Source organism: Falco rusticolus, chromosome Z (assembly GCF_015220075.1).
Source record: "Falco rusticolus isolate bFalRus1 chromosome Z, bFalRus1.pri, whole genome shotgun sequence".
Taxonomy (NCBI): domain Eukaryota; kingdom Metazoa; phylum Chordata; class Aves; order Falconiformes; family Falconidae; genus Falco; species Falco rusticolus.
The window spans coordinates 23,191,206-23,211,132 of NC_051210.1; the positions used below are offsets into that span (position 1 = coordinate 23,191,206).

A 19,927-nucleotide genomic window follows, 5' to 3' on the forward strand; every position below is an offset into this window, starting at 1 on the left:
CAACATGTAGACTGCAAAGAAAACACCTTTACTCCAAATGCCAAGGAGACAGAGAAGCCAGGGAGAAGTATAAGCCATGAACAAAATCAGAGCACTATCTGGTGATGAATTGTTGGAGCAGAAAAAACAATGATGTAGTTTTCAGGTAAAGTTTGATCAGTGGAAAGGAACTGGATGTGTCAAGAGGAGCTGGTGCTGTGCCCCAGAACGCTGTCACCGGCCCAGCACCCCGTCAAACCGCCTAAGCGTAAGCAGAAAGCTACAGAAAACACTGGGTTTGTTGAAGTTTGCCCCCGCTTGGTTTCCACCGGACAGCCCGGGTCCAACCGGCCGCAGCACCGCGGAAGGGGCAGCAGGTGACCCCCGGGCCGCCAGACCGAGCGAGGCTTTGCCCAGCACTCGGCGGCCGCTGGCGGGGTGCGCACCGTGACCGGGGGGTAGCCAGCGCCCACCCGGCCGGGCCGCTCGCTCCGGCGCCGCTGTGCTTCCCGGCAGCGGGAGAGCCGGCGGGGAGATGGGCCGAGGGGGGCGCAGGGTGATGGCGTGCGCAGGGAGGGAGCGGGAGCCTCTGCCGCCTCCTCCCCCCGCCCCGAGCCCGGGCGCCCGGCGGTGGCAGCGCGGCCCCCGGCCGGCCCGGGCCTGCAGCGCTCCGGGCCAGGGCGCTCCGGCCCCCGCGGGGCCGCGCCTGGGCTCGACGGGGCCGCGCGCGGCGGGGCTTCCCGCCCCCGCCCCGGCATTGTGCTGCCGCTCGCACTTTGCAGGCGCGGCGGGACCGGGAATCCCGGGCGCCTGAGGCAGCCTCGCCTCCTCCTCCTCCTCCTCCGGAGCTGGGCGCATGATGGCGGCAGCCGCCGTAGCGGAGGCGAGCAGCGCCGGGAGTAGCAGCAGCGATACCTCGAGCACGGGCGAGGAGGAGAGGATGAGGCGCCTCTTCCAGACCTGCGACGGCGATGGGGATGGCTTCATCAGCAGGTAGCGACAGGGGGAGGTGGCTCCTTGCGCCGTGGTACGGAGCTCTGCCGTCCTTTCCCCCCAGCTCCCCGGCCGCCCGTGAAGCGGCGTCTCAACTTCTGGGCGAGTTGGCGTAGTTCGCAGAGCGCAGCCGCCACAGGCCGGACCCTCCGCGCCGCCGCCTTGTGCCGGGGGGCCGCCCGCCTCCACTGCCCGCTGCCGCCCGCTCCTTCCGCGGCCGGTCCCTCACGGGGCGCGGCGGCCGGCCAGCCCAGGGCGCCCCCGCTCCCCGCCCCCCCCCCCCCCCCCCCCCGGCTCCCCGGGACCCCCCGCTCCCCGGGCCGGGGCTTTGCGAGCCGGGCTCTGGCCGCCGCAGGCAGCTTTGCGGGAGCGGGGCGGGGGTGAACGGGAGTGCCTCCACCCCAACGGGTCGGGAAGGTGACGCCTCTGACCCGCCTGGGTGTGACCACATGAGGCGCTGGGGGGGGTGGCACCTAAACAAACCTGGTCACAGGTAATCTAAGAGAAAAATCGTGCTGATCTCCCAGTTCGTCTGATTCTACTTTTTTTAATACGGTTTTATCAATATCCTTGTTGCACAGTCCCGTTTAGACTCTGCTGCTAGTCCCCGGTTGGTTTGGGGGTTGTGACCCTGGCTGATGGGTTTCGGGGGTGGGGGTGGGGGGAAGCGGCGGGCTTGTACATTTGCGGTTACCTGGAGCGAGCAGTGATGAAATGTGCATGTATCTGGAAGCACCGGCAGTGTGTTTTGGTCAGGACTGGATTTTGTTTGAAGGGTGCTTCTGGAGCTAGTCCTCTGCTCTCACACCGTAACTTAAAAACCACTGAGCTGCTAAAGGCGAGATTTGCCAGAGATGCTGGGAACTTGTATTTTCAAAATGAAACCTGTGCAGTTAGTGATCGCCTCTAGAGAGCTGAGTCAAGAGTGAGGGAATTTCTGTCTTATATAACCTGAAACCTAAGAATATGACCCTGCAGAAAGGTTAAGTAAACGTCAATCCCCACTGTCATCTCTTTGGAGCCAGAAAGTTGTTGAAAATCTGTAACAGCTGGCAGTCACTTTAAAAATAAAATGTAAGGGTCATGATATTTCTTATCTAAACAGCTCCCCCAACACTCTTTTTCTCCCTGGCCTAATGATTATTTTGACAGTTGTGGTTCTGAAATGTAAACTTTGAAAATGTATGCTTTCCAACCAGTGTGCCAAGATTGCTTCTCTCTCCATTTGCTTACTGTCTTCATGGAAATTATTTTGATGTCTGAAAACTTAGGATGTTCACTTTAAAGCATGTGCTGCCTCCTCAGTTCGTGCTTGCTGGTCTGTGCTGTGATGCTTTTCTGCAACGTACACTCAATAAACTTCTGTATGTTTATAATTCAAAGACATTACTGAGGGAATGTTAATGTTCTAGTGCTTTATAGCACATGGACAGCTGAGAGATTCTACCATGACACAAGCCCTTCATTTCTGATGACTTTTCTACGTTGCCTCAGTTTTGTTGCCAATTTTTCATGTGTGTATTTCATAATGGGCGTTTCTGAACTTTGCTTGAGCTACACTGTTGAAAACTCCAGGGCATGTCTGAGGAGGGACATTGGATTTCAGCCGTAAGTAGAAATAAAGCCCAGAGGACAGTGACTGAAAGTCCTTCAGGTGGTGGTGTGTCCATTGTTGAAGGATGCTGATGCCTTGCTTCAGAAGGGACCTGTGCCTTCAAGGCATAACTGGTATGATCCTGATCAGAGAACATAGTGTTATAAATTACTGTCTTCCCTTAAATTTCCATATTTATAAGGAAGTAGTGAATTAATGTTTAACAAATGATCTTTGACATGAGAGGGAGTCGGTTTTCTCAACGTTGTTAGCTAGCCTGGGTAATCAGTCTTGTAAATGGAATGTGATCCTTCCTTTGTGTAGTGTCTCAGTTTCCCTCATGATCCATTTTATGGTGATGGCTTGTGCAGGAGCAGACTGGTTCAGTGGTTTTTGGATGTATTGGTGGTATCTGCCACCATAGTCTTACAGACAGCCATGGACACACAGCATCCCTGTTAAAAGTATAGCAACTAGAGTTTTTCTGTGGTTTACAGACTTAGCGTTTAGGTAATTCCATATTTTTTAATGTAATGGATTAAAATAAAGACAAAGTTACACCTGCTTTTATGCTGAACTTAATCTTGCCATTCTGTGCTTACTGATTGTCTTGCTTCTGCTTTTTCTTTTTTTCATACAGGCAAGTTGCTTAGTTTTCCTGTTCCCTCTTGCCCTGCTTCCTTGAACTTTCCTTTGCTTATCCTTGGGGGCAACAATTTCTTTGTTTCCTTCCCTGTAGCGCCAGTGGAGATGGTGGGCTGACTTCTGCGTGTTACTGTGCCTTTTAGAGCAGGTTAAACCTTGCAATAGATGGCTGGGCATCTATATAAAGAGCTAAAACCAGAGAAGCCAGCGCTGTAAAACCAGCTGCTTCATTGTGCACTAGAACTGATCTATAGCCTTTTAATAGTTTGAACTGTTTTTTCAGAACTTACTTTCAGTGCAGTGTGGTGGAAATTTGCAGTTTTGCAACTGTTACTCAGCATAAGTTGTCATATCTTTCCAAGTGAGTATCCCTTCTCTTCTGCTTGCAGGGATGTCAGTAGTTTTTGTAGCACAGGCAGCAGTTTGTTGATTCTTTCCAGCTCCTGAGCTGTTACGGAAGAGAAGGTCTTTATTCTTGCAGCAAAGGCAGGCATTTTCTATACATGTTTATTTAGTTCATATTGCATGGGGAAAAGAGCCATTGGCATTCCTAATGAAGTAACATTGTACCTCTGCTGTGGAAATGCTTTGTTCTGTATCAAACAGTAAACCTCTTCAAGTAACAGCAGGGAAGGCACAGATGGAGGGGAGGAACATGACCTGAGATACTTATTAATTTTCAGGCTCTCGCCTGAGGTCCTGGTTAGTTTTCTGGCTCTAAATAGTTAGGATGATATCAAAATGATAAAGCATAACTAAGTGTGTGTTTTAATCCAGAAGAAGCTGAATGATGGGGTATGAAGTGCTCAGCCTGTGTCTCTGAGCATTGTGTTTGATGTGTGCATATTGAAATTTTGCAACATCTAGCTAGACAAATGTCCTAAGAAAACACAAGAGTTTTAACTTGTTGGTTTATACTGAAATGGCTTTCTGTTCTTTTGGGATTAATACTAGTTATTCAGTGATTTTAACATCTTGCAAGTGCTTGGCATTCTTCTGATACTACAACGAGAGGTAACCGTTCAACAACAAAAAACGCAAAGCAGTCCATGATGAAGGCTGGATGCTGGTCGCTTGAGATGAGCGGGGTCAGCCTTGCTGAGAGCAAAAGGCCTTAAACACTGTTTACAACAGAACTGTGTTTTCACAGCTGTAGCTGGATTGTGTTGTTAACAAAAAGCTGTTAACTGAAAAAACACTAATTACAGGGTTTTTTTGCTTTTTATTCTGTTTGCTTTGAAAAACTTCAGAATCTGATGTTACAGTTAAAAATATATTCAGCTTCAGATGGTTGATGCATTGGGGGAGGACACCTGCTACCTTCTTTTTTTTTTAATGTCAGTATATGTGGCTTTGGTTGATGTCAGCAAGGAAAGTGAGAACATGCTGGGTTTTTACAGGTGGCCGGCAAGATTAATGTCTTCTTTAGAAACTTAATTGCCTTGTAGCTTTATTATATGTGGATTGTACCGATGTTCCATTTAGCACATAATGGATTTCATCTTTACTGCAGAAGTCACTAAATGGGTTTCCAGATTATTCTGTTCTGACACTGCAAGGTCTAAATAAGGTTGAATCTTCAGGAAATACTTCTGCTTAAAAAAAGGAAGCTATGAGCTGTGGATTTAATGGGTGAAGAAAAAAATTAATTTCATTATTAAGTTACAAATGTGCTAGTTTTCTGATTTTAAATTTTAAGCATTGTTAAGTAATTTCTAGGGTTTTGAAGTAAAGAGATGAAGCTACTGTTTAATTCTGAGAAAGCTACTCTTTAATTCTGAGAAAGAATTGTTATATTAACAGTAATGGAATAAAATTCTGTTTGTAGAGTCTGTTTGAAGGTATTTTCTTCTGTGTACCCAGATGTTTTTTTTTTTACGCTGAGGTCAATTACAGAAAATTTCTGGTAAAAGTAGAGTAAGGTGTTTAAAACCCATAAACCTACTGATTTTGTATCGAGCTTATACAGCCCATCAAAAGGACATGGTGAAAGACTGTATACTTCGCTAGCCCTTCACAGAGTCAGTTGAAAGGAACTTGTTGGATTTGATCTGTTATCTGAGTGATTTGAGTGGTATGTAGCTCTGGGAACTTAAAACCTTTGCTGATAGTTCCCTTTTCAATGGGCTGCAGTAGTGGGGCATTCTCAGCTTTCTTGCTGAGTACATCTTGGCAAGTGTTTCTGCATCTAGTGGCCACATGCTATTAGAAAAGAAAAAAAAATATTTTCAAGAAAAGTATGTATCAATTAAGTGTGTTTTTAAAGGAAGGAATTTATGCTTCTAGGCTCTCTGTTACTACACACCACAGCCATTACCACTGAACTTTTTTTTTAGGTGGTTGCTTTTGCTAATGTGCTTGAACTTCTGAGCTCACCATTTAAAGAGACACCTGTTGAAGCACAAAGGGACCAATTGAATGGAAGGAACAAAATCAATGTGGGTTGTCTGTGACCAGCCAAGTTGGCTGTTGTGCTGTTGTTATTTGGAGTATATAAGACTTGAAATACATATGCCGCGTCATAGCAAGTTAGTAATTCAGGCTGACATCCAGCTAACAATTTTTGGTGTATCATAAGCTGGGTTTTATAGCTGTGGAAGAAACTGTGAAAATATTACTGCTGTAAGCCAGGTAGCAAAATAGTTCATGTAAATTAATTTATGAACTTGGTTGAACTAGATCCGTTTATGGGATTTTTGATTTTTTTTCTTGCAGTTTTCTATAAGTAAAATAAGTATCCCTGAGAAATGTTAAGTGGCCAAACTGATTGCCTTGGAATCTTCTTAAATAAATGGGTAGAGAGTGGCCTTATAACTGGAGAGTTTTGGAATAAAAATAATCCTTTAGTTATTTAAAACATATGAACCTTATGTAAAACATGAGATATTTTATTCTTTGTTGCCTGAATGTGGGCCAGACTTTTAACTGATTGTAGTATAGCAGCACAGAATTAGTCCTGTTGAGTTTGACTTGATGGGTCTTCAGGAGAGAATGTATATGAAACAGAACTATGAAATTACAAAAGTGTCTGTGATTTTTGTTTTTGAAATGTAGTATAACAGTTAATTTTCCCCTAAAACAATCTTTTGCTATTCCTTTTTTACTTTCTCCTTTAACAATAGGTAATGACTACAAAGTCTTTGGAGTGGATATAGATGTTGCCTATGACTAATCCAACTTTCCTTCTTGCAGCTGTATGTAGGGTATACAGTATACTTTAGACTGTAGCTCCATATGAAACCACAAATCAGGTTCGTACAAAGCATTGTCAGAGATTTTGTCCAAGCATCATATGTTTTAAAATTCATACATAAATTGGAGGTAGTGATCTGAATGTCATAGAAGATGAGCAAACTATGAGCTCAGAACTGCACTGTTCATTGTTACGGGGTGTGGGGACCGATGCAAAGAAGCTACTGGAGTGGGGTAAATTGTGATGAACTTGTGAAAGGTCCTGTAAATAAAACAGGTAAGTGAAGCAAGCGTGTAGTATTTAACATGGATATTTAGTGAGAACTGAATGGATAGATACCAAGTTCCAAATTCATCAATAGGGTAACTGTTTGCTGTTTGGCCTTGTGTTGTTGCCAGCCTATCACTTGCTGCTTTCAGTGTGCAGAGGTGCTCTGTGTTAATGTTGAGGTGAAACATTCCTTGTTCACAAGGGAGCAGCTGACTGTGTTACGTCAGGGTCTTCAACCATGTAAAGAATATACCTACTGCGTGGCCATGAGGTTCTCAATCTTCTCCTTTCTGCTATCTCTGTATTTAGCAATTAATAATTTCCCAGGGTTGGCAGGAGTTGTCAAGCAGCGTACAAAAAACTCTGTTGACATGAGAAAAAGGCCTTTTTTTCTCAAAGACTATACTTACCAAAGCAGTTTGTGACAGTAGTAGCCTCAAGAAAACATACAAGGAAAAAAAACATGAGCAGGCTCTTCCTGTCACTATTTTTTCTTTGACTTCTGGTTATGCTCTGCTGTAGTTGAATTGTTTTCCTTTCATAGATAGTCTTGGGACAACTGGAGGAAAGCTGAGCAGAGACACCTGTATGTGTATAGTAATGCGGACTTAAGAGTGTAATGTTAAAATTGCTCCTGTTCTGAAATAAGCCCAATATATAGACTTTGCAAAAAAGATCTGAACAAGGAGCTTTTTTATCGTTTGGTTCACATATATGCTAGTAATCTCCTGGAGACTGTTTTAACTTGGTAATTGCTTCTAAAATGATACTAAACTCTGTAACTGTACAAACGTACACAGGCAGGTTTGTAAAAGATTTTATCATCCTCTTTTGCTGTTGCAGACATAAAGTTTTATGTGCTGTACATGCAGTTCTGTAGCGCCATAGTGGTAAAACGTGGGTTTTACCCATAAGATGATCGTTTATGAGCTTATGCAAATACATTCACTCACGATCTCTGAAAACTTAATTTGAGTCTGAGTTAATGTTCTGCATGCAGATGCTTTCTAGTCCCTGCAGGCTATTCTGTGCTAGTTGGAAGCAGCATCAGGAACAAAGTAGTTGTAAGCAGAAGCTGCTGTGAGTGCTCAGATATCAGCAGACTAGGGAATGATAAAGCCACATATCCTACAAGCAAAGGGTTTAAAAAAAATCAGTTCTGTAACAGATCTGGTGGAAATAAGAAACTGCCTTTGAAGGCTTACGAGAGAAGTAGTATTATTCTGCAACTTTTGCAGGTACTGGGGCTTCAAATTTCAAAAGCAGTTTGGTCCCAGTACTGTACAGTCCTAAATCTGGCCTTAATCCAGCTGTCTGACAAGGGAACATCGTTTAGAAGCAGTCTGCAGAATGTCAGAATGTCACCAAGATGGGGACAAGGCTTTGCTTAGTTCCTGTGTTCAGTCTGGCTCTTCATATTGCTGCACTGTTCTTCCCATGGAGCACTGGAAATGTTGTTAGACCCCAGTACAAGATTTTATTCTCACTTGAGACCCGGACTATTCACTCTGTGCTTTATTTAACCACCTGAAATCTTCACTCAACTCTGTTCTAGGAATTCCAGCAACAAAATGCCTGAACCTTGATAAAACTGGCTTTGTCCTTGCACTAGTTTTTTAGTGTGTCTTGAAAACAGTTTTAGCTCCCAGGTTCTGTTCCTTAATTTTATCTTTCATCCATCTCCATTAGGAAGCTGTCACAGGGTCTGTGATCCATGTAACTGAAAGAGTGCTTTTATATAGATAGAGCACAATACTTACTGTATGCCAAATAAGATAGTGAGTAGAAGCACTGTGCTGTGTTTTACATGATTGTAGTCTGTTTTCTCGGTTTCTCTTGGGACTTGCCTTAGTCAGTGGTTCCACAGTTATACAGAATCTTCTGGGGTTTCAGTCTAACTTTGTCCTCCACAGGTCCTCTCAGAGATTCATAATGAAAAAAAGAAGCAGGTTCTGGGGGAAGGAAGATGGACAGATACAGATGAAAAGCCAGATACCTGCATTATTCGAGGATGAAGAAAAAAGTATTGTTTGTTAAATATTGTGTCTAGAAAACATATCAAGAATCAATATTCAATAAAGGCTTATGTATTTCAAAGTCTGTATTTGTTACAGCTAATACAAGTCGGAGGAGTATACTCAAACTTGAATTTTCTGAACTTTTCATGGTTTTGAATGTTAACTCTCCAGTTCTTAGGTAAACGTGAAGTCACGTGAAGGTTTATAATATAACATCTTAGAGCTATCAGTATCTTTAAGTTAATAAAGTTAGTTGGTGTATTTTACACAGGTTATTGCATTTTTCTTTCCTCATTGGCATTAGTAATCTGGGAAAAGTGACTTAAGTATATATCTCGGGCTTGTTGTTACATGGTGTTAATTGTGTTCTTTTTCTTGGGAGCTTGATGTCCAGGTAGATTGTAATGTGGAAAAACTGAGCAGTGAGTCACTTGAGAATACAATTGTCAATCGTTTTGAACCATTTGAAAGTTACCAACCAGTTGCCTTGTAAGTCCTGAGTTGTTTCTTATCGTTATTAATTTTTAATGAGGTTGCTAATGGCATATTATTTGGGTTATTACTGACAGAGAATTGAACTTCTCTTTAAAGTCAGTAATTTCCCTTCTGTGGCCCTGGAGGGGAAAAAAAAGTAGTTGTTAAGTCGGATTTTTTTGCCTTGTGTTCTTCTGGATTTCTTGGTGGCAATTCTGGAAGATGATAACATCACTAATATACTATATTATTCTCCTCCCAAGGGTAATGGGGAGCAGGGGACCTCACAAGATGCTTTGGTACCTGGCCTTTCTAACAAATCCATAGCCCAGGTCTGTAACATAGAAATCACTGGTGGCTGTTCTAGCAGTATGACTGGGATTACAGTAAATGTTTGAAGTTGTCTCATTGATGTGGGATTGCATGTTCTTCTGCTTATGGCAGACAAAGGAGTTAGCATCCTCCTTGACCACATTGGTTAGCTCACATTTCTAAGGAACAGCTTTTCTTTCAAACCCATAGTTTGAAATTAATGGATGGGTTGACTGTTTTGGGAGGCACTTGGATGAAAGAAGAATTTTGGCAGTGAGTGGTTAACTCTTTGTCTCCCATTATTTGTCTGGTTTGAGGATGCCACATGCATGCATTTTGCTGGCCATTGTGAATGGATTCTAAAACAATTAAAAAACCCTTCTTTGCCTTAGTTTGCTGGGTTAGAGTAGTTAGTGTCTGAAATTGGTTCAAGCAACAGGTCATGCACGTTTTGATGGGGAGCAAGGAGCCTCACAAGATGCTCAGGCACCTGGCTTTTCTGGCAAATATACAGCCCTAAGCTAGGTGCCTGCACTGCTTATGAAATGAACTGGAAAAGCTAAGTGGAGGTTTCATGTTTTTTTGAAGTCAGCCTATACAGCTGAATGAATTGTTCCACCGTGTGCAGTCCTCAAGTTTCACTCTATGCTAGAATTTGTTCAACCAAAGAGCTGCCTTGGTTGAAAAGCAGCTCAATAAGAAAAAATTCTTTGTAGCACAGTCGGCTCATGGTTCTGGTTTGTTACATGACTGTGACTTTTAGTGTTGGCACAAGATGGAGCAAGTAACTCAAGCTTGGGGTTTAGTTGTGGTCCCTTCTGGTTATATCTGCTTGATTTTTGAACACAATTCACCCCAGATGCTCTGAACTGAGAAATGTCTCTAGAAGTTAATTCATGACCATAAAAATGGTGTTGTTTTAGGAGGTATAAAACTACAGCAGAGGTTTTGTTTAGACCCTTGGTATCTCAGCTGGTGAATGAAAGAGATCAACAAGACTAGTGTTGTGCCTAATTATGTGTTGTCCAAAGTATAGGCTTCAAATGGCATTTGGAGAAAAAGTTAAGATGTGGATACAGGGCCTTTCAAATCCACCGTATTTTTTCTGTGAATGTTCACATACATCTTTTAGAATAAACAGCACATACCTGGAATTCATCCTAGCATAGTGACTGTTTGTATGCGTGACCTTGTATGTTAATTAACATAATCATAATCAGCACATTTAATGTCTCCTTTCTTCTGAGAGTTTTTCTGCAACAGTGTTTTCTTACATTTAATAGAACAAAACAGTATTTATATAGTATTAGCAGTTACTCAATGAAATCCCTTATGTCATTTTTAAGGGTAAGTTAGGTAACTGTCCTGGTTTTATCTGCGATAGAGTTAATTTTCTTCTTAGTAGCTGGTGCAGTGCTGTGTTTTGGACTTGCTGTGAGAACAGTGCTGATAACACACTGATGCTTTTAGTTATTGCTGGGTGATATTTATACTAAGTGAAGAGCTTTTCAGTGTTTAGGCCTTGCCAGTGAGAGGGCTGTACAGGCACAAGAAGCTGGGTGGGGACACAGCCGGGACAGCTGACCTGAAGTAGCCAAAGAGGCATCCCATACCATGGGATGTCATGCTCAGTGTATAAACTGGGGGGAGTTGGCCAGGGCCTGGGCATTGCTCCTCAGGGACTGGTTGGGCATTGGTGAGCTGGTGGTGAGCAATTGTACCGTGCATCACTTGTTTTGTCCATTCCGACTGGATTTCATTCCTCTCCACTTCTCCCTCCTTTTCATTATATGTTACTATTATTACTGGGTTTGGTTTATTTTATTTAAATTATTAAATTGTTCTTACCTCAACCCTCAAGTTTTACATTCCTTTCCAATTCTCCTCCCCGTCCCTCTGGGTCGGGGGCAGGGGGAGTGAGTGAGCAGCTGCACGGTATGTAGTTAGCAGCTGGTGTTAAACCATGACAGTCCCTTTTTGTACCCAACATGGGACACGAAGGGCTGAGATAATGACAGGTCTAACTAGAGTGTGTTAGAATGAAATTGTTGTCAGTATTAATTGTATTGGCTTAATAATAATTGGCCACAATACTGGTTTCTCTCTCTTAAAGTTGCTACCCATGGTCTCAGAGCTGTGTTATTTACTTTACTTGCAGTTTGTGTTCCCTGTTGTGCCGTTTGTTCTCCTTGGGACCTGCGCTAAAGTTATCAAAATGTTGTACTATATAGTACTGGCTTATGATATGATAGACTGGCTGGTTATAAAACTAACCTGATCTGTGTACTTGGTGGTGGTGTTACCCCTGTGTGCTGCATGGTCCCTGGCCAGGAATGCCAATATCTGCACCTTTGGCTTTGTTTTCCTGGACTGTCAGCCAATGAGTGGGGTCCTGCACCTTCCCCTTCTCCACACGGCTAATTACAGAAGCATTTAGGATTTTTGGAAATTCTGAATATCTTTGGTCCGTTGGAAGCATGATAGCACAGGCCCTGTGTCGTGGTTTAACCCCGGCCAGTAACCAAGCCCCAGGCAGCCGCTTGCTCACTCCTCCTCACCCAGAGGGATGGGGAGGAGAATCAGAAAGGAATGTAAAACTCAAGGGCTGAGATAAAGACAATTTAATAGGTAAAGCAAAAGCCGTGCACACAAGCAAAACAGAACAGGGAATTCATTCACCACTTCCCTTAGGCAGGCAGGTGCTCAGCCATCCCCAAGGAAGCCGGGCTCCATCACACGTATCGGTTACTTGGGAAGACAAACGCCATAATGCCAAACGTTCTTCCCTTCCTCCTTCTTCCCCCAGCTTTATCTGTTGAGCGTGATGTCCTATGGTGTGGAATATCCCTTTGGGCAGCCCAGGCCAGCTGTCCCGGCTGTGTCCCCTCCCAGCTCCCCGTGCCCCCCCAGCCCTCTCGCTGGCCGGGCCTGAGACACTGAGAAGTCCCTGACTGAGGATAGACACCACCCGGGCACAGCCAAACCCACCCGTGTGCTGTCAGCATTGCTCGCACAGCACAGCCACAGCACAGCTGCACCCGCTGCCGAGAAGGAACTTAACTGCACCCCAGCTGGAACCAGCACACCCTGACCCTATTTCTAGGAATACTGAATGTGGTTTTCACCTCCAGGACCTGGTTGAGAATTAAGTGACTAACTATAACTACTCTAGCCCCCTTGACAGAAACAGCAACTGTTCCAGCCCCTGCGGCTAGTCCAGCCCCTGTGGCACACCATGCAAAAGACCAACCCATTTCAGTATCAGTTGCCTCTATACAGAAGAAGAAATGGAAATGGAAACCAGCTTTTTTAGTAAAGGAGGATGAAGCAGGGCCATCACAGGATCAGAATGAAGAAGCTGAACAAAAAGTAACCTCTTGATCCCTGTCACTAGATAAACTGCAGGATATGTGGAAAAACTATGCCCATCAGCCAGGTGAGCATGTCACCTGGTGGCTTCAATACTGGGATAATGGGGCTAATAGTTCAGAACTAGAGGGTAGGGAAAACGAGCACCTGGGATGACTTTCTAAAGAAGGGGCCATTGACAAGGCAATTGGAAAAGGAATGTGAGTCCTCAGCTTCTGGAGGTGACTCCTGTCAAGTGTTAAGGAAAGGTATCCATCCCTTCTAGGAGGATGTTACGTGTCGCCCAAGCAGGTGGACTGCAATAGAGAAAGGTGTCCGGTAACTCAGGGTATTAGCCATGAAAGAGATGACTTGTTATGACCAGGATGATGCACAGTCACCTATAGATCCTGACAAAGTCATATGCCCACAACCCATGTGGCAGAAGTTTGTATGGAGTGCACCATCATCATGTGCCAACTCGGGCAGTATTGGGATGGAGAGACAATGCACCACCAGTGGTGAATGAAGTGGTTCACTGTCTCCAGGACTATGAAGATAGTGTCTCTGCCTCCATTATCTCAGCTGTGGAGAGGCTGGTCCAGCCAGTTGATGAGGATATATCCCACTCTCCACCTAGACAGACCCACATCTCAGCTATCAACCGTAGACACCCTTCAGTTTGGGAGGGAGATTATAGAAGATACACACCACAGGGTACCCTGTGGTTTTACCTGCAGGACCATAGAGGGGACATGAGGAGGTGGGATGGAAAACCTACCTCAATCCTGGAGGCACAGGGGTGTGAATTACAAGGAAAAATGATCACAAATAGGGAGTCTTCTAGGAAGGCTGATGCTTCAGTTTCCAGAGGATAGTTTTCCCAGCTTTACTCTCAATCCTACGAAATGGAATTCTAATCCATTCTGATAAGACGTAAGTAAGCAGAACTGCTCCACACTACATCTGCTTCGTACCACTGGCTGCCCTGGTGGAGAATCCTATGAGCGACATTAGGAGGGCACTGTCTCCAGCCAGGGGGAGGACAGGGACAACTGGATTTACTGGTCTGCGTGGATCCAACGGCCTGGCACATCAGATCCACAGGAACATAAAGCTCTAGTAGATACTGTTGCACAGTGTACTCTTAATAAAATCAGCCTATGAGGGGGCATAACCTGTTAGTGTTTCTGGAGTGACAAGGATCTCAACAGGTAACTGTATTGGAGACTGAAATAAGCTTGACTGTGAATGAGTAGCAAAATCATCCTATTGTGACTGGCCCAGAGGATCCATGCATCCTTGGCGTAGATTACTTCAGGAGAGGGTATCTGGAGTCGACTGTCCCAGGGGTGGAAACACAACCTACCATCTGCCTGCCATGGACTGCTTCAGGCTGCACTGAAGAAGGGTGAGGCTCCAGAACACCTGCTGTACATTGATGAAATCATCGTATGGGGCAATGCAGCAACAGAAGTTTTGAGAAAAGGGAGAAAATAATCCACGTCCTTCTGAAAGCTGGTTTTGCCATAAAACACGGTCAAGGCACCCACACAGGAGATCCAGTTTTTGGGAATAAAATGACACGATGGATAGTGTGAGAACCCAGTAGATGCGATAAACAAATAGAAGCTGTGTCTCCACCAACCAAGAAAGAAACACAAACTTTCTTAGGTTTATGGACTTTTGGAGAACGCACAGTCTGATTGTAAGCCCTCCTTATCATGTGACACTGAAGAAGAATGATTTGAAATGGGGCCCTGAGCAACAACAAGCCTTTGAACTAATTAAATGGGAGATAGTTCAAGCAGTAGCTCTTGGGCCAGTTTGGATTGGGAAAGATGTAAAGGATGTGCTCTACACCGCAGCCGGGGAGAACGGCCCTACTGGAGCCTCTGGCACAAAGCACCAGGGCAGACTCGAGGTCAACCCCGGGGCTTTCGGAGTCGGGGATACAGGGATCCGAGGCCCGCTCTGCTCCAACTGAAAAACAGTTCCTGGAAGCTTATGAAGGGGTTCTGAGCTGCTTTGGAAGTGACTGGTACTGAAGCACAGCTCCCCCTGGCTCCCGGCTTGCTGGTGCTGGGCTGGATGTTTCAAGGGAGGGTTTCTTCTACACATCACACAACTGATGCTACATGGAGTAAGTGGATCATGCCAATTACACAACGAGCTCAAACAGGAAATCCCAGTCATCCAGGAATCTGGGAAGTGATTATGCCTGCCAGAAGGTAAAGATTTCAGGATGTCACCAGAAGAAGAGGCGACACGTGCTGAAGAAGCCCCACGGTATAATAAACTGCCGGAACATGAGAAGCAATATGCCTTGTCTGCTGATGGGACCCGCCATATTGTAGGAAATCATCAGAGGTGGAAGGTGGCCGTATGGAGACCCTATGACAAGTCACAGAACCTGCGGAAGGAGAAGGGGTGTCAAATCAGTTTGCAGAGGTGAAAGCTATCCAGCTGGCTTTAGACATCGCTGAATGAGAAAGGTGGCCAACGCTTTACCTCTGTACTGACTCATGGATGGTGGCAAATGCCCTGTGGGGGTGGTGGCGGCAATGGAAGCAGAGCAGTTGGCAGCGCAGAGGTAAACCCATCTGGGCTGCCACATTGTGGCAAGATACCGCTGCCTGGGTGGAGAACTTGGTTGTAAAAGTAAATCATGCAGCTGCTCACATACCAAAGAGTTGGGCCACTGAAGAACATCTAAATGACCAGCAGGTAGATCAGGCATCCACGACTCAAGTGGCTCAGGTAGATTTGGACTGGCAACATAAAGGTGAATTATTTCTAGCTCGGTGGGCCCATGACACTTCAGGCCATCAAGGAAGAGATGCAACAGATGGGCATGGGATTGAGGGGTGGACTTGACCATGGACATTATTGCACACGTTATCCATGGATGTGAAACATGCGCTGCAATTAAGCAAGCGAAGCAGTTAAAGCGTCTTTGGTTTGGAGGATGATGTGTAAAATGTAACTATGGGGAGCCCCGGCAGGTTGGCTATATCACACTCCCTCAGACCACAACAGTAACAAAGGCCAGGCTACCTCTGAACAAAAACCGTGCTCCTGGTAGTTCCTATTGTGTGGCTGAGTCTGTAGGTTGGATTGATACTGTGTTTTAGTAAAATTTGAGACTAGTACACAGCACAAAGGAAATCACAGAATGGCAGAGATTGTATTGACATGTTCTGCTTCTCTGTTGATAAATGGACCTTTGTTTGCCTGCAACAGTTCTGTCTCCAGAGGTGACAGCTTTAGCGAAAAATGGACACACTGTTCTCACAGGTCACAAGATGCATTTTATATTAACAGTTTGACATAGATGTTCAGAGTGTACTATCTGAGTTATTTCTGTTCAGTAGAATGTACATTTTTTTGCCATCTATAAAACACACATTTCCATTCTGGAACTTCCCGCAGCAGACTGGCAGTCTTGCACATACCTAGTATGAAGTGGGAGGGAGACACCCACACCCCAGAGTGGAAAATATTGACTGTCAAAGGAACCTTACCCCTGCTTTCCTGGAAGAAGGGGTCGTGGTGTGGGCTACGTGCCTGGAGTAATACTGTGAGAGGTAGCCAGGCCAGGACAGAACTGTGAAGTAAAAGCTTAGCTGGTTGGATTATGAATAAAGCATGAAGAATTTTGTGGCTGGTTGACTGTTAACCCTGTCTTTTTCCTGCTGCTGCTCAGTGTAATGGAACTGAGTCAGCTTGCAAGTTAATTGTGGACTGATAGAACAGTGATTGGAACATGCAAGGCAGAAAATGAAACTAGCAAGGAGTTTCAAATGTGACAAAAATTATCTCCGAGTATCGAAAAAGTTAACAGGAAAATCAGGGAAAAGGTAGCCAAGAGAGGGAGCCAGCGAGCTGTTGATGGCTGATGAGGAGACATACGGGGTGTTTTCTCTTTTTTTAATTTCTGACACTGAAAACGTGAAATATAATGAGATGGTTCCTGTGAAGAGGACTGCTAACAAATAACTTGGAAGGAAGGGGGAAGAAAGAAGTTACAGAGTCCTTGGATTTGTTTCAGTTAGTTGTACTTGAAAGTCTGAATCTAAGATTCTTAAAGTCATCCTCAGAACTATTTTGCAGGTTTTTCCCTGAGATCTTCCAAAGGACAGAAGTAACAGAAAATGGGGAAAGATAAAATATACTTCTTTTCTTTAAAATTACGATGAGATTTAAATCAGTTTGAGACAGCCTATAACTGGCTGAATATGGACTTGTTAAGAAAAAGTTGTGTTAAACCCATTTGATCTTTCTCAACTCTAGTAAGAACAGTTAGTGGTGGAAGTGAAACAGTAGATGCTGTCTTCTCTTTATTAAGGCTTTGATGTTGTTTTCTGACACCTGTAGGCAAGCCAGGGAAACAGAGTGAGTGAGGGAATTGGGGTTGGGTTTTGTTTCAAGCCATACTTAAAGATCATTACATATCAATAATTTGTTTTACAAATAATATAATGTATCACGTTGAAATTGGAAGGATGGCCTGAGTTGGTGGCCAGCTGAACATGAGCCAGCAGTGTGCCCAGGGGGCCCAGGCGGCCAGCAGCACCCTGGCCTGTGTCCCCAGCAGTGTGGCCAGCAGGACCAGGGCAGTGACCGTCCCCCTGCACTGGGCACTGCTGAGGCCGCCCCTCGAACCCTGTGTTCAGGTCTGGGCCCCTCACTGCAAGAGGGACATTGAGGGGCTGGAGCGTGTCCAGAGACGGGCAGCGGGGCTGGGGAAGCGGCTGGGGCACAGGGCTGATGAGGAGTGGCTGAGGGAACTGGGGGTGTTTAGCCCGGAGGATGCTCAGGCGGGACCTTACTGCTCTCTGCAGCTCCCTGACAGGAGGCTGTAGGCAGGTGGGGGTCGGTCTCTTCTCCCAGATAACAAGTGACAGGACAAGAGGAAATGGCCTCCAGTTGCACCAGGGGAGGTTTAGATTGGGTATTAGGAAAAATTTCTTCTTCTGAAGGGTAGTGAAGCATGGGAACAGGCTGCCCAGGAGGGTAGTGGAATCAACATCTCTGGAGGTGTTTAAAAAATTTATAGTTGTTGCGTTTAGGGACATGGTTTAGTGATGGACTTGGCAGTCCTGGATTAATGGTTGGATCTGGTGATCTCAGAGGTCTTTTCTAGCCTAAGTGATTCTATGATTCTGTGATTAATTCAAAAGCTGTAACTTTGGTCTTGCTTTACCTCTTCCTTTAAAACATAACGTGGAAATGCTGAGTGATTCTATCAGGATGATCTACACCTGAGACAGTAATAGCTCCTTGTGTCATTAAACCATCAAAATTTGTAACGATTAAGGGAATCAGAGAATCAAACAATGCCTATTAAAGTACTTGTGTGTGAAATTGTCTGTGGAAATTGGTAACGGTTGAGGTTGTGATAAAGGTAATGAAATTTTATGTTTCTAAGTTTAAACGGATTAAAGGATCAGAAGTTTCGTGTGGCCATTTCTATTTCTGGAAGTTAGCTGGAGAGGGACTATTTACAAGGGTATGTAGTGACAGGATAAGGGGTAATGGCTTTAAACTGAAAGAGGGTAGATTTAGATTAGATGTAGGGAAGCAATTCTTCACTATGAGTGTTGAGGCACTGGAACAGGTTTCCCGAAGCAGTTGTGGACGCCCCATCCCTGGAAGTGTTTACGTCCAGGCTGGATGTGGCAACCTGGGCTAGTGGGAGATGTCCCTGCCCATGGCAGAGGTGTTAGAACTAATGATCTTTGAGGTCCCTTCCATCCCAAACCATTATATGATTCTATGATTTTTCTCCTTTCCTAGTCTGCCAGATTGCTCTATCTGTTAGTGAACTTTCCTGAACTGTTTTTCAGTTCAGTTTTTGACTGTAAAGACAAAATGTCTATCAGGCCTTAGGTGGAATGCAAAACTACATAAATTCTCCCTCCAGCACCACATGTAGGTTATTTTAATCATGTTTTACAGACTGAGCAGTAGACATAGTCTTCTAGTCTGGTAACCTTCAAAAGTGATCTGTATATTTGGGTGCTTACCCTGAGATGCTTTGGTTGCCAAAGATCATAGTGTTGTATTACACTGTATTAGAGGGCTTCTGTAATATATATTCTCCATTGGTAATGCATTCTGGGTGTATCAGATGGGTTTGGAATCGTAGTGAGTTACCCCTGTTGGTACATACTGAGAAAAGCATTTTGTACAACCTACTTCATGTGATGCTTAAGGCATGTTATCTAGTAATTTCTTTTCCCATATAAAATTCTGATAGAGGTTATCCTCTACACTTTGAGCCTTCTGGAAGTTCTGACTGAAGATTAAGTTCAGTGGAAACCTACCTGTACTTTGTTTTGCGGTTGTTGTTGGCCTTTTTCTCAACTTTCCTCCCGAGTCTTTACATGAAGTATTGGTCCTTGTAGTCTTTGTGTGATGCTACAGTATATCAGCTGTTGTACTTACTTCAAGTTCTAAGAATGAGATGATAAGCTTTTACCTGAAGGTTTTTTCATTGGTGGCTAAAAAACCAAGTGAGCTGGAGGACAGCTTTTTGTATAAGGTTTGCTTATGGATGAATTCATGTGAGGTTAGGCTGCTGGTCAATGCAATAGAATTTCTCTGTCATTTGAAGGTCTCCACATGTACGAGAGTTGCCATAGGTCTTGTGTCACCAAGGTGAAGAGGTGAGTGCCTGTCGTCGTAGGACAGTGAGTTGTAGAAAGTGACAAACATGAGCAGAGGTAAACCAGAGGGTAGTTTGCCTCTGAAAGGAATGGTGCTGTCACTGGCCTGGTGCTGGCTTATCTTCCTTTATAGTGAACTGGTGTGCAGAGCTAAGTAAACAAAACCTGTTGCCTTTATTATTGATCAGTTTTGTGCTGCTTAAGTGCCTGCTGAGACAGCCCTAGTGGAGGGCAATGTGGGGAGACAGGTGGGAGAGTGGGATTGTCATTTTTGACAGCAGCAAGCTGACCTACTGTATCCCAGATTTTTGCTTGTTCGTATGAAGAAGTAGAAAACAGAGCAAAGGAAGCTGGAGACAGACCACTTCTGGAAGCCTGCCATGGTAGGCAGGAAAGAGGACCAGAAGGATGGATTTTCAGAGTAGAAAGC

The 19,927-nt window shown here is 44.6% G+C and overlaps 1 protein-coding gene across 3 annotated transcripts in view; it reads left to right on the forward strand.

Moving 5' to 3' along the window:
* Positions 1–646: 646 nt before the first annotated feature.
* MCC (MCC regulator of WNT signaling pathway) overlaps positions 647–19,927 on the forward strand; it is a 229,532-nt gene continuing 210,251 nt past the window's right edge. Inside the window, exon 1 of one of the 3 annotated variants that reach the window (XM_037374454.1) lies at positions 647–972. In XM_037374454.1, coding sequence (XP_037230351.1) covers positions 836–972 — 137 coding nt within the window. In that variant the 5' untranslated portion in view covers positions 647–835. The remainder of the gene's footprint in view (positions 973–19,927) is intronic. The other 2 variants (XM_037374455.1, XM_037374456.1) reach the window with 2 other exon arrangements.